A 23,314-nucleotide genomic window follows, 5' to 3' on the forward strand; every position below is an offset into this window, starting at 1 on the left:
ATATATATACATGTATATGTATATATATATATATATATATATATATATATATATATATACCTAAACCAGGAAGAGAAAAAACAGAGATAGATAAGTGTAGACCAATATTCCTAATGAATATTGATGAAAAATTTTAAATAAAATACTTCCTATATTTTCTCAGACTTGTGGACTTAGAAGTCACTTAAGTAACCACATTTTCTTATACATATAACACTGAATACAGTTCTAAGTACTCTACCAATAATATTTGAGTCAAGACCAGACAGGTATAAATCATTTCAAATGCTTTTTGCCTAGAAATAGCGCTCAAAACAAATTATATAATTTCTTAAGACAATTAAGAAAGCAGGCTAGAAAAGAAAAGAATAGTGTTATAAGGTAATAAATGTGAATCTCTCTCCTTTCAAGCCTCTGGAACATTGGACGTTGAAATAATTAAAAATTCTCCCCAAATCTGACATTGGTAGAAGAGTTTGTTCATAAATGGAAGTGAAATATGGGATGACAATGCTATATGAAAATGATGGCATATGTGAAGATCTGGGTTCAAGAATAGTGTCTGAAGTTTACTGGCTATGTGACTGTTACTCCACCTTTTCGAGGCATAGTTTCCTCATCTATAAAACAGGAAAAATAATATTTTTCTCTGCCAACTTTGGTTCGATTTAACAAATATATGAAACACCTGCTATGCTCTAGACATTGTGCTAAGCCATGCAGAGTCAAGAACAACAAAAAGAAATAGTCCTTGCCCTTGTGGAGCTTACATTCTAATTTATAGAGTTCTTGTGAGAAAGAATTTTTTAGACTGCAACTTGCTATAAAAAGTGAGCAAAACAAGAGAAATAATATTTTTAGTGAATGTACAATAGAATTGATCAGATCCCAAGCACATTATTGATAGAATGTTAATCTCATGAAAGTTCATAATTTAGAGTGATAATAGGGATTGTTTTATAATAATTTATTGCTAATATAAATTTAGGTTGATTTTGATGGATAGATAATATCACGGAAATAATGAACATGAACTTTGACAGTAGAGAGATAGTAGAGGTCAGAAAAATCTGGTGTGCTATGGTTCATAACATCATGGGGAGTTGGGGATGACTGATGGGCTCAACAATAATAATAGCAACAAAATAAGAGACCAGAAAGTTATTCTGGAAATCAAAGGGTCTATCACAGAATTATCAAAAAGTAACAATGAGATTTAGAATCAATTAATTCTTGTTTACATGCATTTTTTGATACAGAAAAGAGAGCTTGTAAACAGACTTTAAAAAAACCACAATGAATTCTTTTGGTTTAGCACTCATTCAAATCCTTACAAACTTAGCAAATCCATATTAAAATACTATATTAAAGTCATTTGAGCTTGAGGGAGTGTGATCACATTAAAATAGGTGGGGCTGACTCAAGATGGCTCTGAGCCCCTTTTGGTGTTGATCCTGGTGTGGCTACACCCCCTTGCACCTGCCTAGTTATGTCACTGGTTAAAAATATATCTAGTCTGTTCAAAGCTGAAAATGATCCATGGTGCACATTCTGAGAAAATTAAAAATCTTAGCCCAGAGCAAAAGTCTAGCAGCTACAACAAAACCACTAAAAATAGAGGGCCATGATATATTTAGGAAATAGTACAAAGACCACAGAATTGGGCAAAAAAACTTTATTATTGTTCCATTTTAGAGTAAAATTGATGATGTCAAAAACATTCAAGAACCAGCTTAAGAATAAAGCATTCATATGCAATACCATAATCAACTTGAACAACGCCAAACCACCACATGTGAGAGGGAAAGAACCAGTTATAATAGCTTTAGGAGCTCTTTGGAAGACATTACAAAACTCATTTAGTTCTGTCTTCTTGTAGAAGGGTAATGTTTTGTATTATTAAGAAGCTTCTAATGGAGCTGGAAAAGAAACTCTGCCTGACCATACTATTACCTAGCAATAAAGGAAAAATCCAGAGTTTTGAATATAAACCATGACATTGAGAACTTCAGGTTTAATTCCCAAGTCTATAGGCAATTGAATTTGAATCTATGGACACAACCAATACGAACATAACAAGATAACCTTATTTAGAAAAGTTATAGAAAAGGGGAAATGTATCTCTAGCTTGGCAAGTCAGGCTTTAGAAATGAACATTAAGATAATTATAGGTAGTTATGGAGGCATAGGTCCTAGTATTTTACTTTTATGAAAGAAGAACTGTGGTATATAATACAAGAAATGGTTCCTTCCCCCCCTCATCTCTGTGTCTTTAGGGAAGAGAAAATAATCTTCTAAAGAAATGGTTAGCTTTGGAAAGAAGGAGATTTTAGAGAAGGCTTTGGTGGGAAGGGGGTGAAAGGTAAACAAAATGGCCTTTATTACACATCTTGGACTGACCTTTTTTTTTTTTTTGCTAGTAAGACACAAAAATAGTTCATATTTTCAAGTAAAAGCTTGATTTACAAGGATTCTTCTTTTTCTTTATTCCCTTTGAGTGGTCCATTTTTGTATAGGCTTCATGTTAGAGTGATTAACCTGAACAAAAATGAGGGCCAGACTTTACCAAAGTTGTGGCTTCAGACAACTTTTTCCCTATCATCATCATCATCATCATCATCATCATCATCATCATCATCAATCATTTTTATTGATGTCCAGTTAAAGCACCCTCATATGTCTTCACAATGTAATATTTAAGGGTTTTCCAAGGGTATAATATTTATTACTTGTAATAATAGAATCATTATGATTTTTAATGACCTTCTCCTCCTCCCCTCAACTTTATCTCTTCACACTTTCAAGGACACCCACAAGGCTCTGAATAGGTGCTTAATACTTTAGGGTTAAAGCTAACCATGGGGTAAGTTTAATAATTTAGTGATAGGTTTGGTGTTTCATACTCCCTAAGGAATATTTCCTACCCCTAGGGGAAAACAGATGGATGCCTTATAGGACAGGATGGTAGTCAAATCCTGAAAATCTGAACATGGGACCAGCAAGAGCTCTATTTATAGTTTTTCATTGCCATGGCCAAGTGAAATGTCAACCAGTAGGATGATCACCGAGGAGATATAGAGAGGCGACCTTAGCAGAACATAACACCAAAACATTATGCAGGCAAAAAGCAGTTTACAACAGAAGCCCTCACCTTGTCTACTCCCCTTACCCTGGGCCAATTGGAAAATACTCTGTAAGTCGATAGAACACCATTAATTGAACTGTTTGTGGAGGTTTGAGGGTCTGGTCAGGGAGTTAGAGGAGTTAAATTTCGATTGGAAACATCTATATAATGCCAAAATATTTATTGAAAACTTGGGTTGTCTGGTACAACTGGAGGCATAGCAAGAGTGTATCTGCTCTGAGAATGAGGGAAAGGGTGTTTGATCCAAGAGCATCTCATAAAGCTTTTGACACTAAATTATACTCTTTTGGAAAACCCACCCTGTTTAAATTTCCCAAACTTGATATCTTTTTTTCCTTTTGAACTGACATTCTATTTAATCAGTAAGCCTGTGATTTATAGTAGGTCTGTTTTTGCTCTTGCTTGGGATAGCTTCAGAAAGCACTGGCTGCTTCCAGGTTCTGAGGGCATGGAGCAGGACCAGGAGTACTCTCTGGGGCCTGAGAGCTCCGGATCTCACGGGGCAGTTTTACAATTGCAGCCCCATGTTGCTCTCTGTTGGCAGTAAGGGAACCTTAAACTCCCAACTGCCATTCATTCGGTTTTGTGCAGCAGCAGAGCTGCTGTGACTTACATACAGGAAGCTGCCAAGTGCCCTGCCTACTGGCTGCTTCATGAACCCCTGCAATTTCGCACACGCACACGGAGCCACATGCACATACACGCACATTCTTTCCTTCATTCTCACTCTCTCAGCCTTTGAGTTCTGCATATCCATGGAACATTTCAGGAAAGACGCTCTCTGTCCTGTAGGGTAAGACTGTTTTTGGTTTCTTTCTCTTATTTGTAGTCCCAGCCTGGTTTGAATGCATGCACCTTACCGTTTTGGTCAGTATCTGCAGCTTAGGAAGGAGATTTGCTGCTTGTGGTTTGGCATGTGTGTTTTGTACTCTGAAGACTTGCAGTATTTCTTTGTGTTAGCACTTAAATGTCGCAGGTCCAGATTCTGGAGAAACTTAAAGATTTTTGCTTATACTCTGAAGGGTATTTTAAAACAATGGAATCAGGGTTCACTGCAGCTGAATAAATAATTTGTAGAAAAGTTGTTTTGCAAAGTAGTTGGAGTTAGGCATATGGAGAAGGATCTGTGATTAACTTTCAAAGGTTTTTTTTAACCCTTCCATCGCCAACAGCCTATCTTTACTAAGTTGATTTTTGTATTAATGAAAAATTGAGATGTCATTTCACTCACAATAATTTATTGAAGCTTGACTTTGAGATCATGAATTATAGTCTATATAAATGTGGACTAGCTGATAAAAGCACATCTATTGTTGATGTTAAAAGAAAAAACATTTATATGTAATATCTACATACACTTAGATACCTTTATTAAGAGTTGGAGAAGATTAGAAAGAAGCGTTAATGAACCAATTGGAATGTTTTAGCCTGGTGCAAAATTGAAAAAAAATTAAGGGCATAAAATATCAGAAGAATGTGGATAATAAATGTTACCACATACTCACCATACCCTTTCCCCAACTATACTTTCCTTTGCTAAGTTTATAATCCAGCTTGCAACCTTCTTCTCTTTTTCTGTTTGGCTCAGATTAAAAAAAAAAAAATAGGGACATTTGATTCTAAAAAGTACCGATAACCAGTTGAATATCCCAGTCAGAGTGCATTGAGGAGAATCATTTAGAGAAATGGAGAAAAATACTACTGTATTTTTAATTTTTGTTTGTTTAGTCATCTAGTCAGCTCAATGCTTTTATTAATTAGTCTGGCTAAGGGTCTGAGATTTAAATTTGTATAGAAATACCATATTTTTACATGCATTTTTTGAAGTTTTGGTAGCAGAGCCTGAAGAGGTACAAACACCCAAGTGCATGTATCTGAACATTTCTGTGAAATGCCATTCATAGGAAAAACATTTAAGTAAAGGTAGCGAGCACTATACTCCAATGATACCAGACAGTATTAGAACTGCAAGGACTCTTATTGATTGACTGGCAACTTCATTTTGCGATGAGGATACTGAGTTCAAGTCTCAGGCGGTAGCATCACTTCCCAATATGTGACAACTAAATATACACATAAAAATATATACAGTATATGTGTTCCTGCCTTTTTCCTTCCCTACAGAGACACCTCTTATCCTCTCCTGCAGTGGCTAAATATAGTCTTGCCGTCTGTGGCTGGCTGCATAGGCAACCACACGCTCAGTTCTATCTGCCATATCTTGGTTACAGAATAGACCTACCCAGGGTCATTTTCTGTACACACTACATATTTCTAGAAAACATGAAAAGTGAATCAAACAGAGGGAGAGATAAACAGAGATAGATTGGAGCCTAAGTAGGGGGCAGAAAGCAATAAATGAGAAAAGGCAGACCAATATATTTGTCTTCCCACTTTGATATGAAGTTCTGTTTTTCCTTAGCTACCTTTAGGGGAGTAATCTGCTGTGTGCTCTCCCCTCCCCTTGTAAAATTCAGACTCAATTAAACAACTAATACTAGTAAAGTAAAGTTCAGGGAAGCAATTCTTTGGGTTCTCTCCAAAGAGAGTTGTGCCTGGAGTGATGTTTAAGCCAATGTCAGAGCAAGGCAACAGTATCTGGCCAGTTTCCAGTACCTTTGTAATGCATATTAGCTCAGATGAGGAGTAAGTACTTAAAGTTAGAGACAGAGTTTTTCTGAGCGCTGCCACCATACACTTTTGCTCCTGCTCCAGTGATATACCTGGGGAGGGCTCAAGTAGACATGCCCTGCGCTGGGACTGACGGCGTCTTGTCCTCTTTCTACAGGTGGCCCACCGGCTGCTGAGTCCATTGCTGCCCCGGGAACCAGTTATGCGCCTTGCTCGCTGCTACTGACCATGACCATGACCCTTCACACCAAATCGTCTGGAGTGGCTCTGCTCCACCAGATCCAAGGCAATGAGCTGGAGCCTCTGAATCGCCAGCAGCTGAAGATTCCCCTGGATCGACCCTTGGGCGAGATGTACGTGGACAGCAACAAAACAGGGGTCTATAACTACCCAGAGGGGACTGCTTACGACTTCAATACAGCCGCTGCGCCAGTCTATGGCTCGTCCAACCTCACTTATGCCCCTAGCTCGGAGACATTCAGTTCCAACGGCCTGGGGGGGTTCCACTCTCTGAACAACGTGTCTCCAAGCCCGCTGGTCCTGTTGCACCCACCGCCCCAGCTCTCGCCCTTTTTGCACCATCACAGCCAGCAGGTGCCCTATTACTTGGAAAATGAGCAGAGTGGCTATGCCATGAGAGAGGCCGCCCCCCAAGCTTTCTACAGGTACCTATAGCCAAGACATCGGGGGCGGAGGGGGTGGGGGAGAGGATACTCGCCTTCCCCCGGGGCCAATGTGTCTTTTGTTGAGTGTGTGAGAGAGAGCGTGTGCTTGTGCGTGCGTGCGTGCGTGTGTGTGTGTGTGTGTGTGTGTGTGTGTGTGTGTGTGTGCGGGCGCGCGCCTGTGTACTTGAGGGGAGGCGCTTCCTCCAGCCCGGGATCTAGGATGGAAGGGGGGAACAGGAGTTGGGGAACAGGAGGGGACCTTAAGCGGCCCGGGGGTAAGCGAGGCTTCCTTCCTGAAGTCCACAGAGAGCTAGGCGGCTGTTTTTAGTGAGAGGTGCCGATCTGGGCGAATTGGGCCCTAGCTAAGACACTCCCCCGCCCCTTCCGTCCCTCCCTCTACCTACCTGGGCAGGTGAGGGGGAACTTGTCCAGGCTTTTGGCTGGAAGAGGAATGGATAAAATGAGGGAAGGTCTGAAGGAGAAAAGGAGGGCTGCCGACCCCGCCTGGGGGAAGCCAGGCAGCAGATTGCACTCCTACAGAGGAGAAAGAGGGAAGAGACCCAGACAGACCTATAAAGAGAACGACAGAGATAAACAGAGCCCGACAGAGCCCGATAGAAACAAAAATAAAGAGGTAGAGAGACTATAAGAGAAACGGACTGGAAGAAGACAGGAACAGAGAGAAAGAGACAAAGAGAAAGGGCAGAGATATAGACATAGAGCAGGACAGAAACAGAGACAAAGACAGAGACAAATAGAAAGATTGAGAACAGAGAAATCCATAGAGATAGATAATAGAGAGACACACACATAGATAGAGGCAGAAAGACCGAAGTGTGGGGTAGGGCGAGCAAGAAAAGAGCGGCTTATTTTGTATTCCCGTCTTCTGAAGTCAAGTTCTTTCCCTTGGCTGCATTTTGAAAATCATATTCCCAGGCTCCCCCTCCCCATTCTTTCCCACCCCCTCGGCCTGGTCCCAATCTCCTCCCCGTGAGAAACAGGTCGAGAACCTCGTGTGCTTTCTAACCAAACAAACCCTTAAAAAACTGTACATACAAAAGACCAGTTATCTAGGGAGCGGGGGTGGTGGCGACGGCAAGTGGAGTGGGGCGGAGAATAAAACCCAAATAAACACCAGGAACTGTGAGTTACTACTAAATGTCCAGCGCAGGTATTTGGGGTTGGAGGTGTTTGAGGTTAGTGACAGTGTGGAGCGTGCGAAGGCACAAACCTGAAAGATTCTTCTTTTTTCCCCTCCTCAGTTTTCCCGCTTCCGGACTACACTTTGCCCTTAGCCCACCCTACCATAAACCTCAATATTTTTTTGACAGTGTTGCCCCAAAGGGAGAAACAAAACAAAACAAAAACAAAACAAAAAGGGAAAATGGAAAGGAATTATACAGGTCTTAATTTGCTTGCTGCGAAGGTATCTGAGCCAATGTTGGAGCAGATGATGCCATGTGACATCTGACGGCAGGGAATTTATAGGTAGCGTGTAACCAAGAAAACATGCCCCACCGAGCTGTTCCTGATTTTATACTCTTTGCTGCCAGATAAGTGAGATTTCTGTGAACGGCGCACCTCCAGCTTGCTTGCCAGAGAAAAAACTCGAGAAAATGGCCCACGTGCAGCTCGGTGTTATGTAGTCTAGCCATTTGCTATTCAGGATAAATCTGAGGAAGATTTGTTATTAGTATTATGATTATTATTTTGGGGTAAGCTTTTCTTTCGTCCCTTTTCTTTGGGAGATTTTACTTCTTATTACTTTTCTAAATTCTTCTACGGTCCCCATACCCATCTCACTTTTTCTTCCTTCTGTTCTAGCTCTGGAATTGCCTTCATGCATTTCAGGTGAATGAATTTGTTTGAGAGCAGTCTGGGTCAGAATAACCCCTACACATTGCCCCTTCAAGAAAGAAGGATCCAAAGTCCTCACTTTACTGTCAACCTCCTCTGCCCTTACCCGCCTGATCCCCTTCCTCCTCCTCCCCCAAATCAGGACTGAGATGGAGTGGTTCTTAGTGCATTTGAACAATTAGGTGTTGAATTTGGATTCTTCTTGTGTTGGGCTTCAGGACTAACTGCCTGTACTAGTGCCTGGCCAAATAACCATCCCAAATTGCAGCTTTTCGGTTCAGTATTTTATTCCCAGGGATATTTATAGCTGAGGAAAGAGGGTTAAAGGGTAGGTATGTCTCAATGGAATAGCCAAGTTCTGGTATTTGGGATGGTAGGCCTTTGAGATAATTGGACTCCAGAGCTAAAGCCAAATTAAAGGGATTTAATACTGTAGGGCTAATGATACAATCTGTCTCATTATCTTCTTTTCTCTTTTAATGATTTGCAAGTTAGAGCTTACTCTAAGTATTTTAACTCAAGGTTAAAATGACAGGAGTAAATCTTTTATCCATTATTTCTCCCCCTTTCCAATAAAAGAGCAAAATACAGAAGTTAAGTGTAATTCTCCAGACATTTCACTTTCTTTGCTAGGTAGGAATTTGTGTGAGTTCCTTAACTTCACAGTGGACTTTGGAAAGTTTTTTTTTTTTTTCATTTAATTTTCAGGTCTTTTATTGGCAATTAAATGTCACTGAATTTCAATGGGCCCTAATGAGACTGCACCTTGGAGAATTATTTTACTGCCTTGCTAATAATTGGAAACCAAACTTGTTCAAATCAAGAAGAGTTCATCTTTTACTTAAAACATCTACATTTTTTATTATCTTAGTGGCAAGTACGAACACTGCATCATAACTCTGCAGTATTCTTGATCTCCAAAGATCTTTGTCTGAAACTTGGTATCTATACAATTGAAAAAACAAACAACTTTTTACTGTATTTCACTGTAGTTCATTCTCTTTCTAATTCTTATGTATTCCAATTTATACATTAAAAAAGATTCTGAGGAGTTCTAAGGCTTCATTAGATTGCCAAAGGGGTTCATGGCACAATAAAAATGAAGAACCCTCATCTTAGAGACTCAATCTAAGAAGCAAAATTGAGTTAATTTTAAAGAAAAATTTAAAAATTGCGAATATTGCACAATGTGTGGAACCTCAGAATTTATTAGTAAAAGAATGAAGACTGTATATATGGATTGAAAGGAATGGACAGATGTTATTTAAGTAATATTTTCTTTAAAAATATTTTTCTTCTGGCCATTTCCCCATTTTTATTTTCCATCAGTTAAAGTAATAGAATTGAGGTAAAACTCTGATTTTTTTCAAGTAGTGATGACAATTTCATTGCTGTAGAGGGACTCAACACAGAAGCCAATTGAAAATGAAAAATTCAGTCTTTTGACTTGTAGTTTTACCTATGCAAATCCCACAGCTTTTCTGATCTACAAAGACCCCAAAAAGATTAGATTAGACTCTGATTTATAATTTACTCTCTACTCAGGATTTATAATCTACTCTTTAGCCTTTGGTAGCTAAAGTAGCATCATGAAATTCGTAGTAATAATGATAACAAGAATAACACAGATTTTATTGCACTTTCCAGGTTAAACATTACTTACTTCACAACTCTGTGGCAAGTAGTAAAAATATTATTATCTCCATTTTACAGATGAAAAATCTGAAAATCAGAATATGTCTTGCCTAGGATTTCATTGTTCTCAAGAGAAGATATTGGTATCTAAATGAATTGTTCTGATCCAAGTCAGATGATAAGAGCTGGACCTATGTTTCAAAAATATTAGAAAGATGAATTAGCTAGGAAAACTTTGAATTTGTATCTCAAGACTGTTATTTTTATCAAAAATTCCATTAACTTTAAATGATAGAGGATAGCTGTCAATCACATCACACTTTCTAAGATGAAAATCTCAAATAAAAAAAAAACATACCAAATAGTTCTGAAGTTGAAATTAACTGAACCATTAAAATAGCTAATTAGTCTTATATATTTAACTCTATGTGATCTGTGGAGCTTTTTATAATTCTGTTTTTTAAGGGCTAAATTCTTTTTCCCTTTCTTTAGCAAACTCTAAAATCTGTAAACCACTTAAAATAGATTTGCTGAACTAGCATTTTGTACCCCAGTTTTAGGGATCTTGAGAATAGATTGTGATTTAAAGCAAAAACAAAATAAAATAAAAAAACCAAAACTTGCAAATGGCCTCGCAAAAAAATCCAACTCATCTTTTTGAGCTCTTTGAAATTTTATGATGTATCTATGTGTGGTGAAAGGAAGGAAATATTTTGGGAAATACCTGCAAGATAGTCTTCGCTTTCTTATAAAGAAGAAAGTAACATTTCTTCCTCTGTCATACCTGATTACAGATTCTAAATCTTATTGATATGTTTATTAAGATTAGACTTTTCTAAGACCTTAAAGTTGTAAACAGTTGGCAATTGCCTTAGACAACTTATTGGTATTGTTTAATTATTGAAAAGCTTGAACTATTTTTCAGTTTTGGATGGAGATTAACATCTAGTAGAGGATTTGAATAACTTTCTTGAATACTTTGCATCAATCCTATTAGTAGTGAATTGATATTTTATCTACCCCCCCTTCACTTAAAAAATCTTCTTAGTCATTTTGCTCATTTAATTTTAAAAAATTAATTTATCTGATGCATTGGGTTGATTTTTTAAAAAGTAAAGCAAAATACATAGAACATGGGTATATTTTAGGGGGGAAACTATCATATCATATTATCTTTTTATTCTTGTTTTCATCTTTACTTATTGTATATGGCTTGCAGGTATATGAAGTAACAAGACCCCTTATGCTTAATTATCACTTTCTCTTCCCTTCTTCCTCCTACTATTTTCTAATCCCAAATTTTACTTGTCTTCTGTTTTCTTTCATGAATAAATGAAGGATATGAAAATCATGATTCTTAACAATTAAGATTTAGTATTTTAGGTTTATATAAACAAATAAAATGAAGACCTAAGCAAGAAATTGAGTAAAAAAGACATAAAACAGAAGAGTACTTTTTACTATATGAATCTCTGTGACTGGACCTCTGTGACTGGATCCTACTCATATTTGTTGCTTGAAAGAATTTAGGAGTGTGTAGGGGCATAGAAATCAGAAGCACAATAATTAAGTGCTCAGATTATTCAGAGCAGTGTTTGGAGAAAATGAATAGAATAAAGAGAATGTGAAATCATTTTCCATGGAAGCAAGATTGAAATTAATGTTAAAATCCCATCAAGATATACAAAGTGTAGATACTGCTGGGTATGTTCATTCATGCAATTCGACTTGTGTATGTGCACTTCTTTATGTGAAAAGTGTGATTGTGTGAATGGAAACTTAAAGAGGAAATGTATGAATTTTTGTTACACATTTTCTTTCCAAAGTCCACAGATTGCACAAAATAGCATGAAGTGACTTCTGCCTCTGACTCCATTGTTATTATTGTGTTTTAAGAATTTTACTTCTAAAAGAAACTGTTTAAAAGTATACAGAATCAAAAGCTTTCAGCTCTATCTTTCGCATCTATTGGATGGCCCATGACATTATAATACTCAAACACTTAACAATTCTGTGCCTCAATTTTCCCAACCATAAAAGGAAAAATGATAGTCTCTGACTAACTGCTTTAATTAATTAGAACCACCTTCCAAAATGAAAGTGTTTCAAAAGAGCCATTCTATGTAAATATAAAGCATATGGTAACTTTAAAACAAACCAACCCAAACAGAAAGTGCACAGTACAGGATAGGGTGTTGGCTTACAGGCTAGTCCATCATAGACATTAATAGTTTCGCTTTATGTTACAAACTCTTCTAAAACATCCATACCAAGTATTCAGGATTTCTATTGGTTTTTATTAAGTGTCTGCTCTAACATTCACTCCTTCTCCCACAAAATACTTAGAGAATTGGTGCTTAGTGATCTTGAGAGTAATAGTTCCAAGAAAAAGACCTTTGGAATGGTTTAGAGTGAAGAAATCATAACTCGTATTTTTGATATTCAGGTTCTTTACGTCAGGGTGGTTTACAAAATATCTGAGGGGAGTTTTGTCCTAGTTTAGAATGGATTAAAACTTGATTTTTGCTCCTTCGAGAGAGAAAATTGGATGAAAAGGCAGACATGGATGTGGTCTTGAGAGTATAATTTTAACATGTTTTCCAACAGGTTTATACAGTAATAATCTTAAGATGTACATTCAAATGGTAAAAACTGTGAAATTCCACCGACATATAATAATGATGGTGGTGGTGGTGATTATGAGAAAAATGATACAGTGGGTATCAGTTTAGATACCTATCATAATCTGGAGATGATCCTCTTAGAATGTACTTGACTAATGCCTGTATTGTCATAATGTGAGCGAAAATTAATCTGAGAAGATGAAAAATATCTTACATACTCATAGATGGTGCACTGAATATATAAAAATATACATTTGGCCAACATCAATTTCTTTTTTCATTCTCTGAACTCCTACAGCACTTGCTTGTCCTTTGAATGTTTATAGCACCATTGAGGGGGCAATATACTCTTGTATTTGTATTTAAGTGTTTGCATATGTGTATACAATATCTCCACAATGTGACTGTGAGCTTCATGGTTAAGAATTATCTAATGTCACTGTTATATGCCCTTCCATGGTATAATGCACACCCTAGGTGCTCAGTTAAGAGAATCACAGTGTCAGAGATTTAGATCTGGAAGGGGCCTTAAAGGATACCTACTCTAGCCCTATCTTTTTGCACATTAGGAATCTGGAGCCCTGAGGAACTAAACGACACGCATAAGGATACAAACATACAATATTTGGTAGATTTGGGGCTGGAATCCAGATCTAGTGCTCTTTTCCCCAATTTGCTCACTCACCTCAAATTATAGTCCATGATTTGTGGAAGCTCTCTTCAACTCAGGGTAGAGCAAAGTCATTAAGAAATATTTCAGAGTGGTCATATTAAACACTTCCAGCTTGTGTTTCTTTTGAAGGATGGGAACATTTCTGTAATGTGTTTTCTTGCTCTAGAGAGGAAAGAAGAAACTACCACAAGCCTGTCCCTAGCTTTTTGCCTGCATTGTATCTGAAGATAAAGAAGTCCTTAGCGAGTGTCAGAAGCTACCTTCTCCTTATATTCAATTCTAGACAGGGCAAAAAGCACAAGCAATGGCCTATGGAGGGAACTGTGAGAAAGCTGGAGGGTATATTCTGGTGACTATTCTGGGAGATCTCTTACTGGCATTCCTGTTTTCTTCTCTCTTTTATGAGAGCAAAAAAAAAAGTCATAAAGGGATTACTCAAAGTGTCCTTCAGGATATTCAGTGCACCACGAGAGGAAAGTTTATTGTACTGTGCCAATAGTTTTTCTATTCAATGTAGGAAATATTATGTGTCTCCCATCTACTTGTGGGAACATATTGTCATACAAAGACCAATAACCTGTTTTTGCTTTCATATTAGAAGGGAAAAAATCCTGGGATTTCTTGGAAATTTCTTGGAAATCTGAAATTACCATTTTCATGGCACAAATAATCGCTGCATTAATACACTACCAACTTTTCCCTTTTTGATGGTTTATATCATTTAAGTTATTTCTTAACAAAGATCAATAAATATTTCTTAGGTTGCTTGTATTGTGCCAGGGAATACAAGAAAGGCAAAAGGCAAAAATTCCCCTCAAGAGGTTTATTCGCATTCCCTCTCTTCCTCTTTGCTTCCTCTCCTGTGTTCTTCTTATTCATTCCTTTTGGCTTTTTCTCCCTATCAGTTTTGTGTTTTTCTCAGTTCTTTTCTAGTTGCTCTATCCCATCCTTGATTTTTTTTTTTCATATCATACTTTTGTCCCAGCTCACCACTTTGTTTCACCTATTGATTTAACACACACTAGAGCAGGACTCCAATTCCAGCTGAATACAAAGTTAAGAAGGAAAAAAAAAAGTTCTGCATTAGAATGTGCTTTAGATCGAAAGTTCCAAGTTATCATTTTGTATGATTAATGGTGAAAGTTGTTCACCAATAAAATTGAGAATACATGTTCTTATGAAGGTACAGTATTACACAGTAAATTCTTCATTCAGTTGGTAAAAAATCCTATTTTTTGAAAAAAATTTGCAATGGTAGCAACCATTTCATTTCTAACTCCTACAACATGTAGCAAAATGTATTGCCCAATAAAAATGTCTACAAATCATTTGTTAGATAAATAAAGGAATATGTAAATTTTTTTCTCCTGAGTTTTGTATATTAATCAGATCACTAGATTAGATAAGCATGTCTTCATAATTCTCCTTCAGAAATGTTAAAAGATAAAATAGGAAAATATTTTGATTTTCAGTTAAGAAAGTTCTCTATTAAGTATCTGAAGCTCAGCAAGATGTAGTTTCAAACATAGGCTTTATTTTGCTGCTCAGATATTAATACGTTACCTGAAATTTCTTAGGCTAAACATATTTGAACCTGTAAAATAATACAGATGTACATGTGTTTCTATTTGAATAATTAATAGACACAAATTAGCATGTTACTAACTTACTTTTGTTTGCATGTTTGTAGAATTAATATATTTATGCCAGTTTCACAGGAAATAATGTCAACCTCTATTTTGACAAATTAGTGCTCTCCTGTTATTCAATTTGCCTTTTGTGATATAACTATAAAGTAGAGCAGTTGTTCTAGATCCTACCAACCTGAATGGAGCAAATGGTGCCCGGGGGGCTATATGAACTCTTTTAGGCGATGAGGAAGTAATTTCATTGGCTAGAGAAGATAATTCACGTAGAGATCCAACATAATAAATTTTGTTGTTCTTTCAACAAGGATCATGAGATATATTTATTAAGTTACATAGACTGAAAATAAGGTTTGATTTATGATTATTTTCTGAGTGGGTGCTTTTGTAGAATAAATGTATGTGTTGAAACAATTTATTTAGAGAGGCATTGTTATTAGTGGTTGACTCAGCAGTCCACACTTCAGTTCTCTGAAAGTTAATCTATATAGATGCTATAGAAATTCTCTGTCAGTTTAGGGAAATCACTTATTCTTTCAGCCCATTAATTCAGTTCTCGGTCATTAAGAAAGCTCCTATGTTTTGTAGAAGGTAAATATACCCATAACAAATTTTACTGATTTATCTCACTGTTTTTTTTTAATGTTCAAAATGCCTCTTTTAAGCATTCATAAAATGTGACTAGTAATGTTATTGTTGTTATGGTTACCTCTTGGGAACATTGACTCTTGATCATTAAGCCATGCCTTTTACTACAACTGGAATGATCACCATAAACCAGAAAATTAGAATGGCTTGCCCCAATCAGGACAGAAAGTATTTAAAAAAATCCATTGACAAAATTTGTGCAGCAAACAATTGATATGGGTAGTTGTAGCTGAAAAACACTGTGGAAGTAAATTTAACCTTCCTTGTTTCTCTTTGAAAAGAAAAAAATAACTTTTGCTTTATACAAGAGAGGGAGACTATCATTGCTGAAGAAAATACAGGGATTTCTATGGGCAAAGTGGAGGAAGATTGATGACTAATTAGGTTTTAGAAAATACTAAGAAGATACAAAATTAGGACTGAGGCTGGAATTTAAGGACAAGTAGCATTTTGACATAGTGGAGAGTACTTTTCAAGGTACGTAACAGAAATTTCTTCATCATGATTTAGAAGAAAAGAACGTACTAGAAGGCTTTTGAAACCAAGAACATCTAACCAGAGTAATGAGGTAAAAAATACACTTGGAAGCAGTTTTTGATATTGATATTGACTATAGGGAGGAAAGAAGGAAGGCTTGTGATAGAGAAATCAAGATGCAAAAGGCAAGAGATAAAAACTTGAAGGGAATATTGTAGCAAGATCATTGGATGTATAAGTGGGAAGGATAGAGTGCCAAGCCTAAGTGATTTAGCATGATTTCCAGAACAATTATTCTTTTCTGAGAGTAAAAGAAACATGACTTTTAATTTTGAAGATGATTTGGATAAATAAGAATTCTTCAAACTCCTTTTTTTCTATTCATGAGAGTTTTCTTTGCCTTTAATTTTTTAGAAAGTTAAAGTGTTTTTTAAAGCCTTTCATTCTGTGTTAGAATCAGTATTGAGTATTGGTTCCAGAGTAGAATACTGGTGAAGGCTGGGTAATTGGGGTTAAGCCCAGGATCACACCAGTAGGAAATAGCTGAAGCCAGACGTTAACTTTGGACCTTCCATCTCTAGGCCTGACACTTTTAGATAATTGAAGTATTGAAGAATTTTTTTTCTTTGAATTTTATAGATAGTGGGCTCAACTTATTTTACTAAATTGAATAGGTACAATCTATGGATTTATTTACTGAACCTTTAAATTCAATAAATTATCAAGATATTTCCAAATGTTATATGTATTTTCACATCATTTAAAAATTAGGACAAATGCATGTGATGCTTAACATTATTTTGATTTTTTTTATCCAAAGGGCTAAATCACAACAGTGTTTTGGAGCATTGGATCACAGATTTAACATGGATGGCATCTTAAAAGTTTAGTCCATCCCTTTCATTTTGCAGATAAGAAAATTGAGGCCAAGAAAGGTTAAGTGACTTATCAAAGGTTACTTAGGTATTAAGTGTCAGAACCAAAAGTTTGAACCTAGGTCCTCTGATTCCACATCTAGCATTTTTCATAATCATAATGATGGCTAACATTTATGTTGTGTTTTAAGGTTTACCAAGTTCTTGATGTTAACTCATTTTATTCTCACCATAACCCTGTGAGGGAACTGTTATCATTATTTCCATTTTACAGATGAGGAAACTGAGGCTTGTAGTAGTTAAATAACTTGCCCAGGAACACATAGTAAGTGTTAAGATAGGATTTAAACTCAAATTTTCCTTATTCTAAATCTTTACTCTGGACTCTTCCACCTTGCTTCCTGGATCTTCTTCTCATTAACCAATTTCTATTATAAAGTACTTTTAGATACTGTCCATCAAATACTATTTATGTCATAAATTTAATTTTGTCCTCTACAACAGATTTACATTTTAAAAACTCATTTTATTATTAATGATTAAATCTGAAGCACAAAGAGATTAAGTAGTATTTGAGAACTGTGATCAAATGACATATTGTATGCAAACACTATATAAATATGAGAAGTTGTTGTCATTGTTGTTAGGTTGCATGAGGTAGTGGATACATATTCTGGCTTCAGGATCAGGAAGACTGGGATCCAGACCATGTGCTAATCTTGTGATCTTGGGGAAATCAATGAAGTTTTTCTATGCCTAGGCAATTCTCTGAAACTATAAGTTGCAGAATATTTGCTATTTTGGTAGAGAGAGTTTTCTTATGGGATTCTAATGGGGGATAAAGAAGATTTCCTTAAATATATGAGGTCATAGGCCCATAAATGTTTCACGGAAGGGCAAAAAACCAGAAATCAGTAAAGATAATGAGACTGACAGTGAGATTTAAACATCTAAAATATATAGATCCATGTAGCTCATTAGGTTGGAAGTCCATGTGTGACTTTTCTGGTGGCCAAGCTACTTGAATAACAGGTTCTAGGAATAAAACAAACAATGAAGGATTATAAACTTACTGGCCAAGGGCTATACTGATTTCTTTGTTCTTCGTTTTTTTTTTTTTAAATCTTCTTTAAGTAGAGACCAAAATGAAGACCCATCAAACCAAAGTTGCTTCTATACCAATTTCAATCGGCTCTCTTAAGAAGGATAGGTCTGATCTGGGGAAGAAACAAATGTTTATGTTTTATAGTGTATGGAGACACTCCTTCCTTATAGATTCCAGGATTGTCACATATTGAACTCTGGTGCAATGTTTAGTTTGCAGATGTTTTGTTAGTTACTCAGTCTGGAATGCTGCTTGTGTTTGAGTGTCCCGAGAAGATGAGCTGGGAGGGAGAATGGGAAATAAAGAAAGTGATAGAGTGATCCAGCATCTGAGAGAAAAGTTAGTAGAATATCGACCAGGAGCTCTTCTTTCATTGACAAATGTAACTAGCATGTCGTGGTATACTATGATAGCTATAGGATTCTATAGATTTAATTAGATTCATAGTTTTTATCTTTGATTAGAGCCTGAGATTGAACTGGCTGGAATAACTGCTTTGAAGACATACATTTAAGCTGTTTTCTGCTATCAAACCTGCTTTTCTTCCTAATTTGTTAAGGAGCTTTTAAGGAAAGGATAGATCCTATAAAGAATTGCTTATGGCAATAACATATTATATTAACATTAAATTTTTATTGATATCTTTTGTTTTTATACCTTTATTTTGGAATGTATCCCCACCCTTTCCCTACTTAGTCAACCGTTGCTTGTATGAACTTTAAAAAGAAGGGAATAGTGAAAGCAGTTCAGCAAAACTAACCAACCCTTTATCAGAATCTGATAGTATGATGCAATATTCTACCCCTAGAGTGCTTCACCTTGGCTAAGAAGAGGTGTAGAGTGCCACTTTCAAAATGAACCAGATGAGGTAATACTGGCCTTTTTTCCTTTCCTTAGATTCCTGTCTGATTCATAAGAACTGCTGGGCAATTGATTAGATTATGGCCACCGATGTAAATTCTGAAAATGGTCACAAGACAGTTCGCTTAATGCTTCTTAATGGAGGCTCTAGTTGGAGATGGTTAAATCAAACCAAAAATATCCACTTTGACCTTAAGTCTGGTCTCACTGTATTTATAGATATAATTTACTAGTTAATAGCTACATTTCCATTTTATCAAGTGATATGAAGATACAAAGTGTCCATGTCTAGTTTATAGTTTTCTAAGCATTTAAAGGAATAGTAGAAAGCATTTTATAGAGTAAAAAAAAAGCCAAGTTCTAGTCCTTTCCTTGTCATGCGAGCTTGGCTCTGCTGTGTGTCTTTTGGCAAGTCATCTAAGTCATCTTGCTGAGCGTCAGTTCCTAATCTGCAAATATCAGCAATAACAACCATTTACATAGCACTCTGAAGTTATAGTATTCAATTTGATCCTTACCATCACTCTGTGAGTTGGGTACTTCAAGTATTATTATCCCGACTTTATTGATAAGTAGATTGAGGTTCATAGAGGTTAGTGATGAATAATCACTTTTAAGAGTCAGAGATGGGAGATAATAATAACTACTAATATAAGGATTTTGTGAGGAATAAATGAGATTATGTATACAAAGAACTTTCCAATCATTAAATATTATTGTTATTCAATTATTTCAGGCATGCCCAACTCTTCTTGACTCCATATGGGGTTTTCTTGGCAAGAGATACTGGAATGGCATGCCATACCCTTCTCCAGATCACTTTAGAGGTGAGGAAATTGAAGCAAATAGGATTAAGTGACTTGCCCAGGGACCCACAGCTATTAAGTGTCTGGGTCAGATTTGAACTCATTAAATAGAGTCATCCTAACTTCAGGTCAGGGACTCTATCTACTGTGCCAACAAGTTGCCTCTAAATATTAGGTAAATGGCAATTATATTATTAGCATTATTATTAACATTTGTTTCCACATCAAGTTTAATATGCTGATGGTGATTTTATTTCTGTGGTTAGAGCAATGTTTGTAGAGCTACAAATGCTCTTTTTCTGGACTTGCTAATATCAATTGATTCCTTCCTCCAACTGCACCGAAGTTTTTATGATTCTTTTCTTTGGAGGTTAAATGTTAAAAGTGTACCAATTTTTCCTCAAAGACTTGCCACTATGACTTGTAGATTCCAACTACAAAAGAGTGCAAAATTTTCATCTATGATTGTTATGTGAATAAAGCATATATTAATTAACTATACTTATTTAATAGGATTAGGAAAGTTTGTAAGGATTTTAATCTTCAAGAGTGGATACAAATGAAATTTCAGAATTGTTGATGTTTATGTATGTTTTTGTGTACACACTCACATGCGTACACATATATCTGAGGAAAGCATTCGATGTCTACTTGCACAACTCATCCAATGAAGTTTCAATTCTTCCAAACTTCAAAGATGAGAAATTCTATTGGTATGGATGTCAGCTCCAATGCCAATTGCAAACCCTCTTTGATTTAGTCAATGGTATTCAAGAGTTTCTGTTGCTATAAAAATCGTCACCCTTGGGACAAATTAAAGATGAGTCACACTGAACAGTCTATCGCCTGATCTATACTTGGTAGGACATGCCAGAACTGGGGCTCCACTGATATCCAATGGCATATGAGGCATCAAAGGAAAGTTTTATGGAGTTGAAACATGTTGAAGTAAAAACTTTAGTTGTCTTGTCACACCTTTTAAAGAAATACTTGCATTTTTTGGTACTGACTGAACTCAATCAATACTGAGAACATTTTGGCTACTACTATTTATTTGTTTTATATTTTAATATTTCTGCCAAGAAATGAATATAAATTTAATAGGAATGGCTATCCAAGGACCATATATTTTGTTTAATTAGTTTCTGTGACCAAGGAGTCTATCCCTTTAAGATTGTTGCTGAGCTATACCAGAATGTTTAGCATCTTGTGCCTTATTTTGTAGCCACCTCTATATATTAGGATAGAATGAACTAAGTTATAATTTTTAAAAACTTCGAAGCATTAAAAAAAGTAATAAAGCCCCAAATAATCTGCTATCATTATAGGAATTAATTCAACTCCTCATATTTAAAACTGTATTAACATGCTTCTGTTTCATTATGTGAAAAGAGCAGAAGATTGAAGATTGAGTCGACTTTTTAATAACATTTAATGTGTTTTAATAATATCTTAATGTGTTTTGAGTGACTAAGTACCACAGTGGATAGAATGTTAGGTCTGAGCCTAAATCTGGCCTCAGACACTTTTTAGCTGTGTGACCTTGGACAAGCCACTTACCCCTGTTTGCTTTAGTTATCTCATTTGCAAAATGAACTGAAAAAGAAAATGGTATACTATTTCAGCATTTTTGCCAGGAAAACCCCAAAAGGGATCACAAAGAGTCAGAGATGACCAAAAACGATTAAATAAAAACAGGTTTTATATGCAGAAGAATAATTGAAAGGGGGCAGAGTGAAATGAACATGGTCCCTTAGTTAAGTTCTTATGTATAAGGGAGGCATAGTGGATCTAAAGGTTTTTATATCTAACTTATGTGTATTTGAAGCCTCCACTAAGGGGGAAAAGCTATCTCTTCAGAGGCTTAAAATGAAGCCAGAAGAACTGTATTTTGAATTACTTTTGCCTTGTATTTTGAATACAGGCTATTTCTTGGAGACGGTTAAGAAAATATTCCCAAAGCAATATTTCTATCTAAGAGAGAGAAGTTTTCACCGATTTACATAATGGATATTTATTATTTTCTCACATATACCACATATTAATTTTCTGAGACTGGTGCTTTCTGGTTGCATTTGCATTATGGAGACTACTAGGCGATGGGAAGCAAAGTTCTCAGAGTATGTTCAATACAAAGTTATGATTGATAGCTTTTAATATTGCCTATATATGTAACATTGTCTTATATGTTCCATATCTTTGCAAATAAATATCAAATTGGTTTTTAATTCCATGACAAACATGGATTATTTCAGTGTTTTTTATGCTGGGTACAACAGAAAAACACATCAGATTAATGAATACATTAGACTTGACTATATGGCACAGTGGATAAAGTACCAGGTCTGGAGTCAGGAAGACATTTCCTTGACCTCAAATCTAACCTCAGACATTTACTAGCCGTGTGACTCTAAGCAAGTCACTTAACCCTGTTTGCCTCAGTTTCCCCATCTATAAAATGAGTTGGAGAAGGAAATAGCAAACTATTCCAGTATCTTTGCCAAGTAAACCTCCAACGGGGTCACTAAGAGCTGGTCATTATTGCACAACAAAATAACAACAAATAATTCACTGGATGGATACAGACTAGATTTGCCCTTAGAAAACGGATGTTTTTGCATTTAATTGTCAAGCAAAAATTGATTAATGAACAGTTATTGAGTGTCTACTATGTGCCAGATACTGTGCTTGGGGCTAGGGATACAAGTACAAAGAATTAAAAAATGTCTTATGTACTATTAGGGAAGACAAGAAGTACTTGTAAGTGTGTACTTGCAGAATAAATATACAGAGCATAAATACAAAGTAGTTAAATACAAGATAGTTTGAGAGGGAGGATATTAGTACTTGATGGGAACATGAAGAGATTCATATAGAAGACAGTGCTTGGACTATGTCTTGAAGGAGAAGAGGGATTGTATGGCCTTGAAGTGGAGTGCATTCCAGGCATGGAAAAGGCAGAAGGTAAATAGCCAGTGAATAGTCATAGAGATGGCAAATGCAGTTTCCTGTATGGGGAACATAGAGAGGAACAATTTGGTTGATCACTGAGCATGGGAAAGGAGTCATATCCAATGAGGCTGGAGAAAGTGGGACCAGGTTGTGAGAAACTTTAAATACCAAATGGTGAAGTTTATATTTTATACTCGGAGTAATAGGGCACCACTTGAATTGATTGATTAGGGAATTGGCATGGTCACATCTGTGTTAATTTACATATCTCTTTTGTAGGAATTCTAGTCAGGCTGAGCTGTCACTGTATGTGACTTAAACTGAGTAGGTCTCACTTTTCCCATCTATTAAAATGAGGGGCAAGTTGGATTACATGACCTCGAAAATTCTTTCCAGCTCTTTGTCCATCTACAATCTATTCATCGACTGTCAACATCTTGTATTTTTTAATAAAGTCAAGCTCACTGAGGTGTAGAGTTGATGTTCTTGAAGACTAAGCTAGTGGAGCACGAGCACTCACAGGATTATAGAATACAATCCTCTGACTCTAAATCCAGCCCTCTTTCCATGTACTACATTGTCTCTGGCAAGTCTTATAAACTACAGTTTTTTTTAAATTTTTTTTTACATTTATTAATATTCATTTTTAACATGGTTACATGATTCATGCTCCTCCTTTCCCCTTCAACCCCCCCCCCCGCACCCCCCCCCCCC

At 36.2% G+C, this 23,314-nt stretch overlaps 1 protein-coding gene across 4 annotated transcripts in view; it reads left to right on the forward strand.

Moving 5' to 3' along the window:
- The first annotated feature begins 5,905 nt into the window (after positions 1 to 5,905).
- The window catches only part of ESR1 (estrogen receptor 1), a 327,238-nt gene continuing 309,829 nt past the window's right edge, over positions 5,906 to 23,314 (forward strand). For 2 of the 4 annotated variants that reach the window (XM_044671713.1, XM_044671712.1), the window contains exon 1: positions 5,906 to 6,441. In XM_044671713.1, the coding sequence (XP_044527648.1) occupies positions 6,005 to 6,441 (437 nt within the window). In that variant the 5' untranslated portion in view covers positions 5,906 to 6,004. The remainder of the gene's footprint in view (positions 6,442 to 23,314) is intronic. The other 2 variants (XM_044671714.1, XM_044671715.1) reach the window with 2 other exon arrangements.

Source organism: Gracilinanus agilis, chromosome 4 (genome assembly GCF_016433145.1).
Source record: "Gracilinanus agilis isolate LMUSP501 chromosome 4, AgileGrace, whole genome shotgun sequence".
Lineage (NCBI taxonomy): Eukaryota > Metazoa > Chordata > Mammalia > Didelphimorphia > Didelphidae > Gracilinanus > Gracilinanus agilis.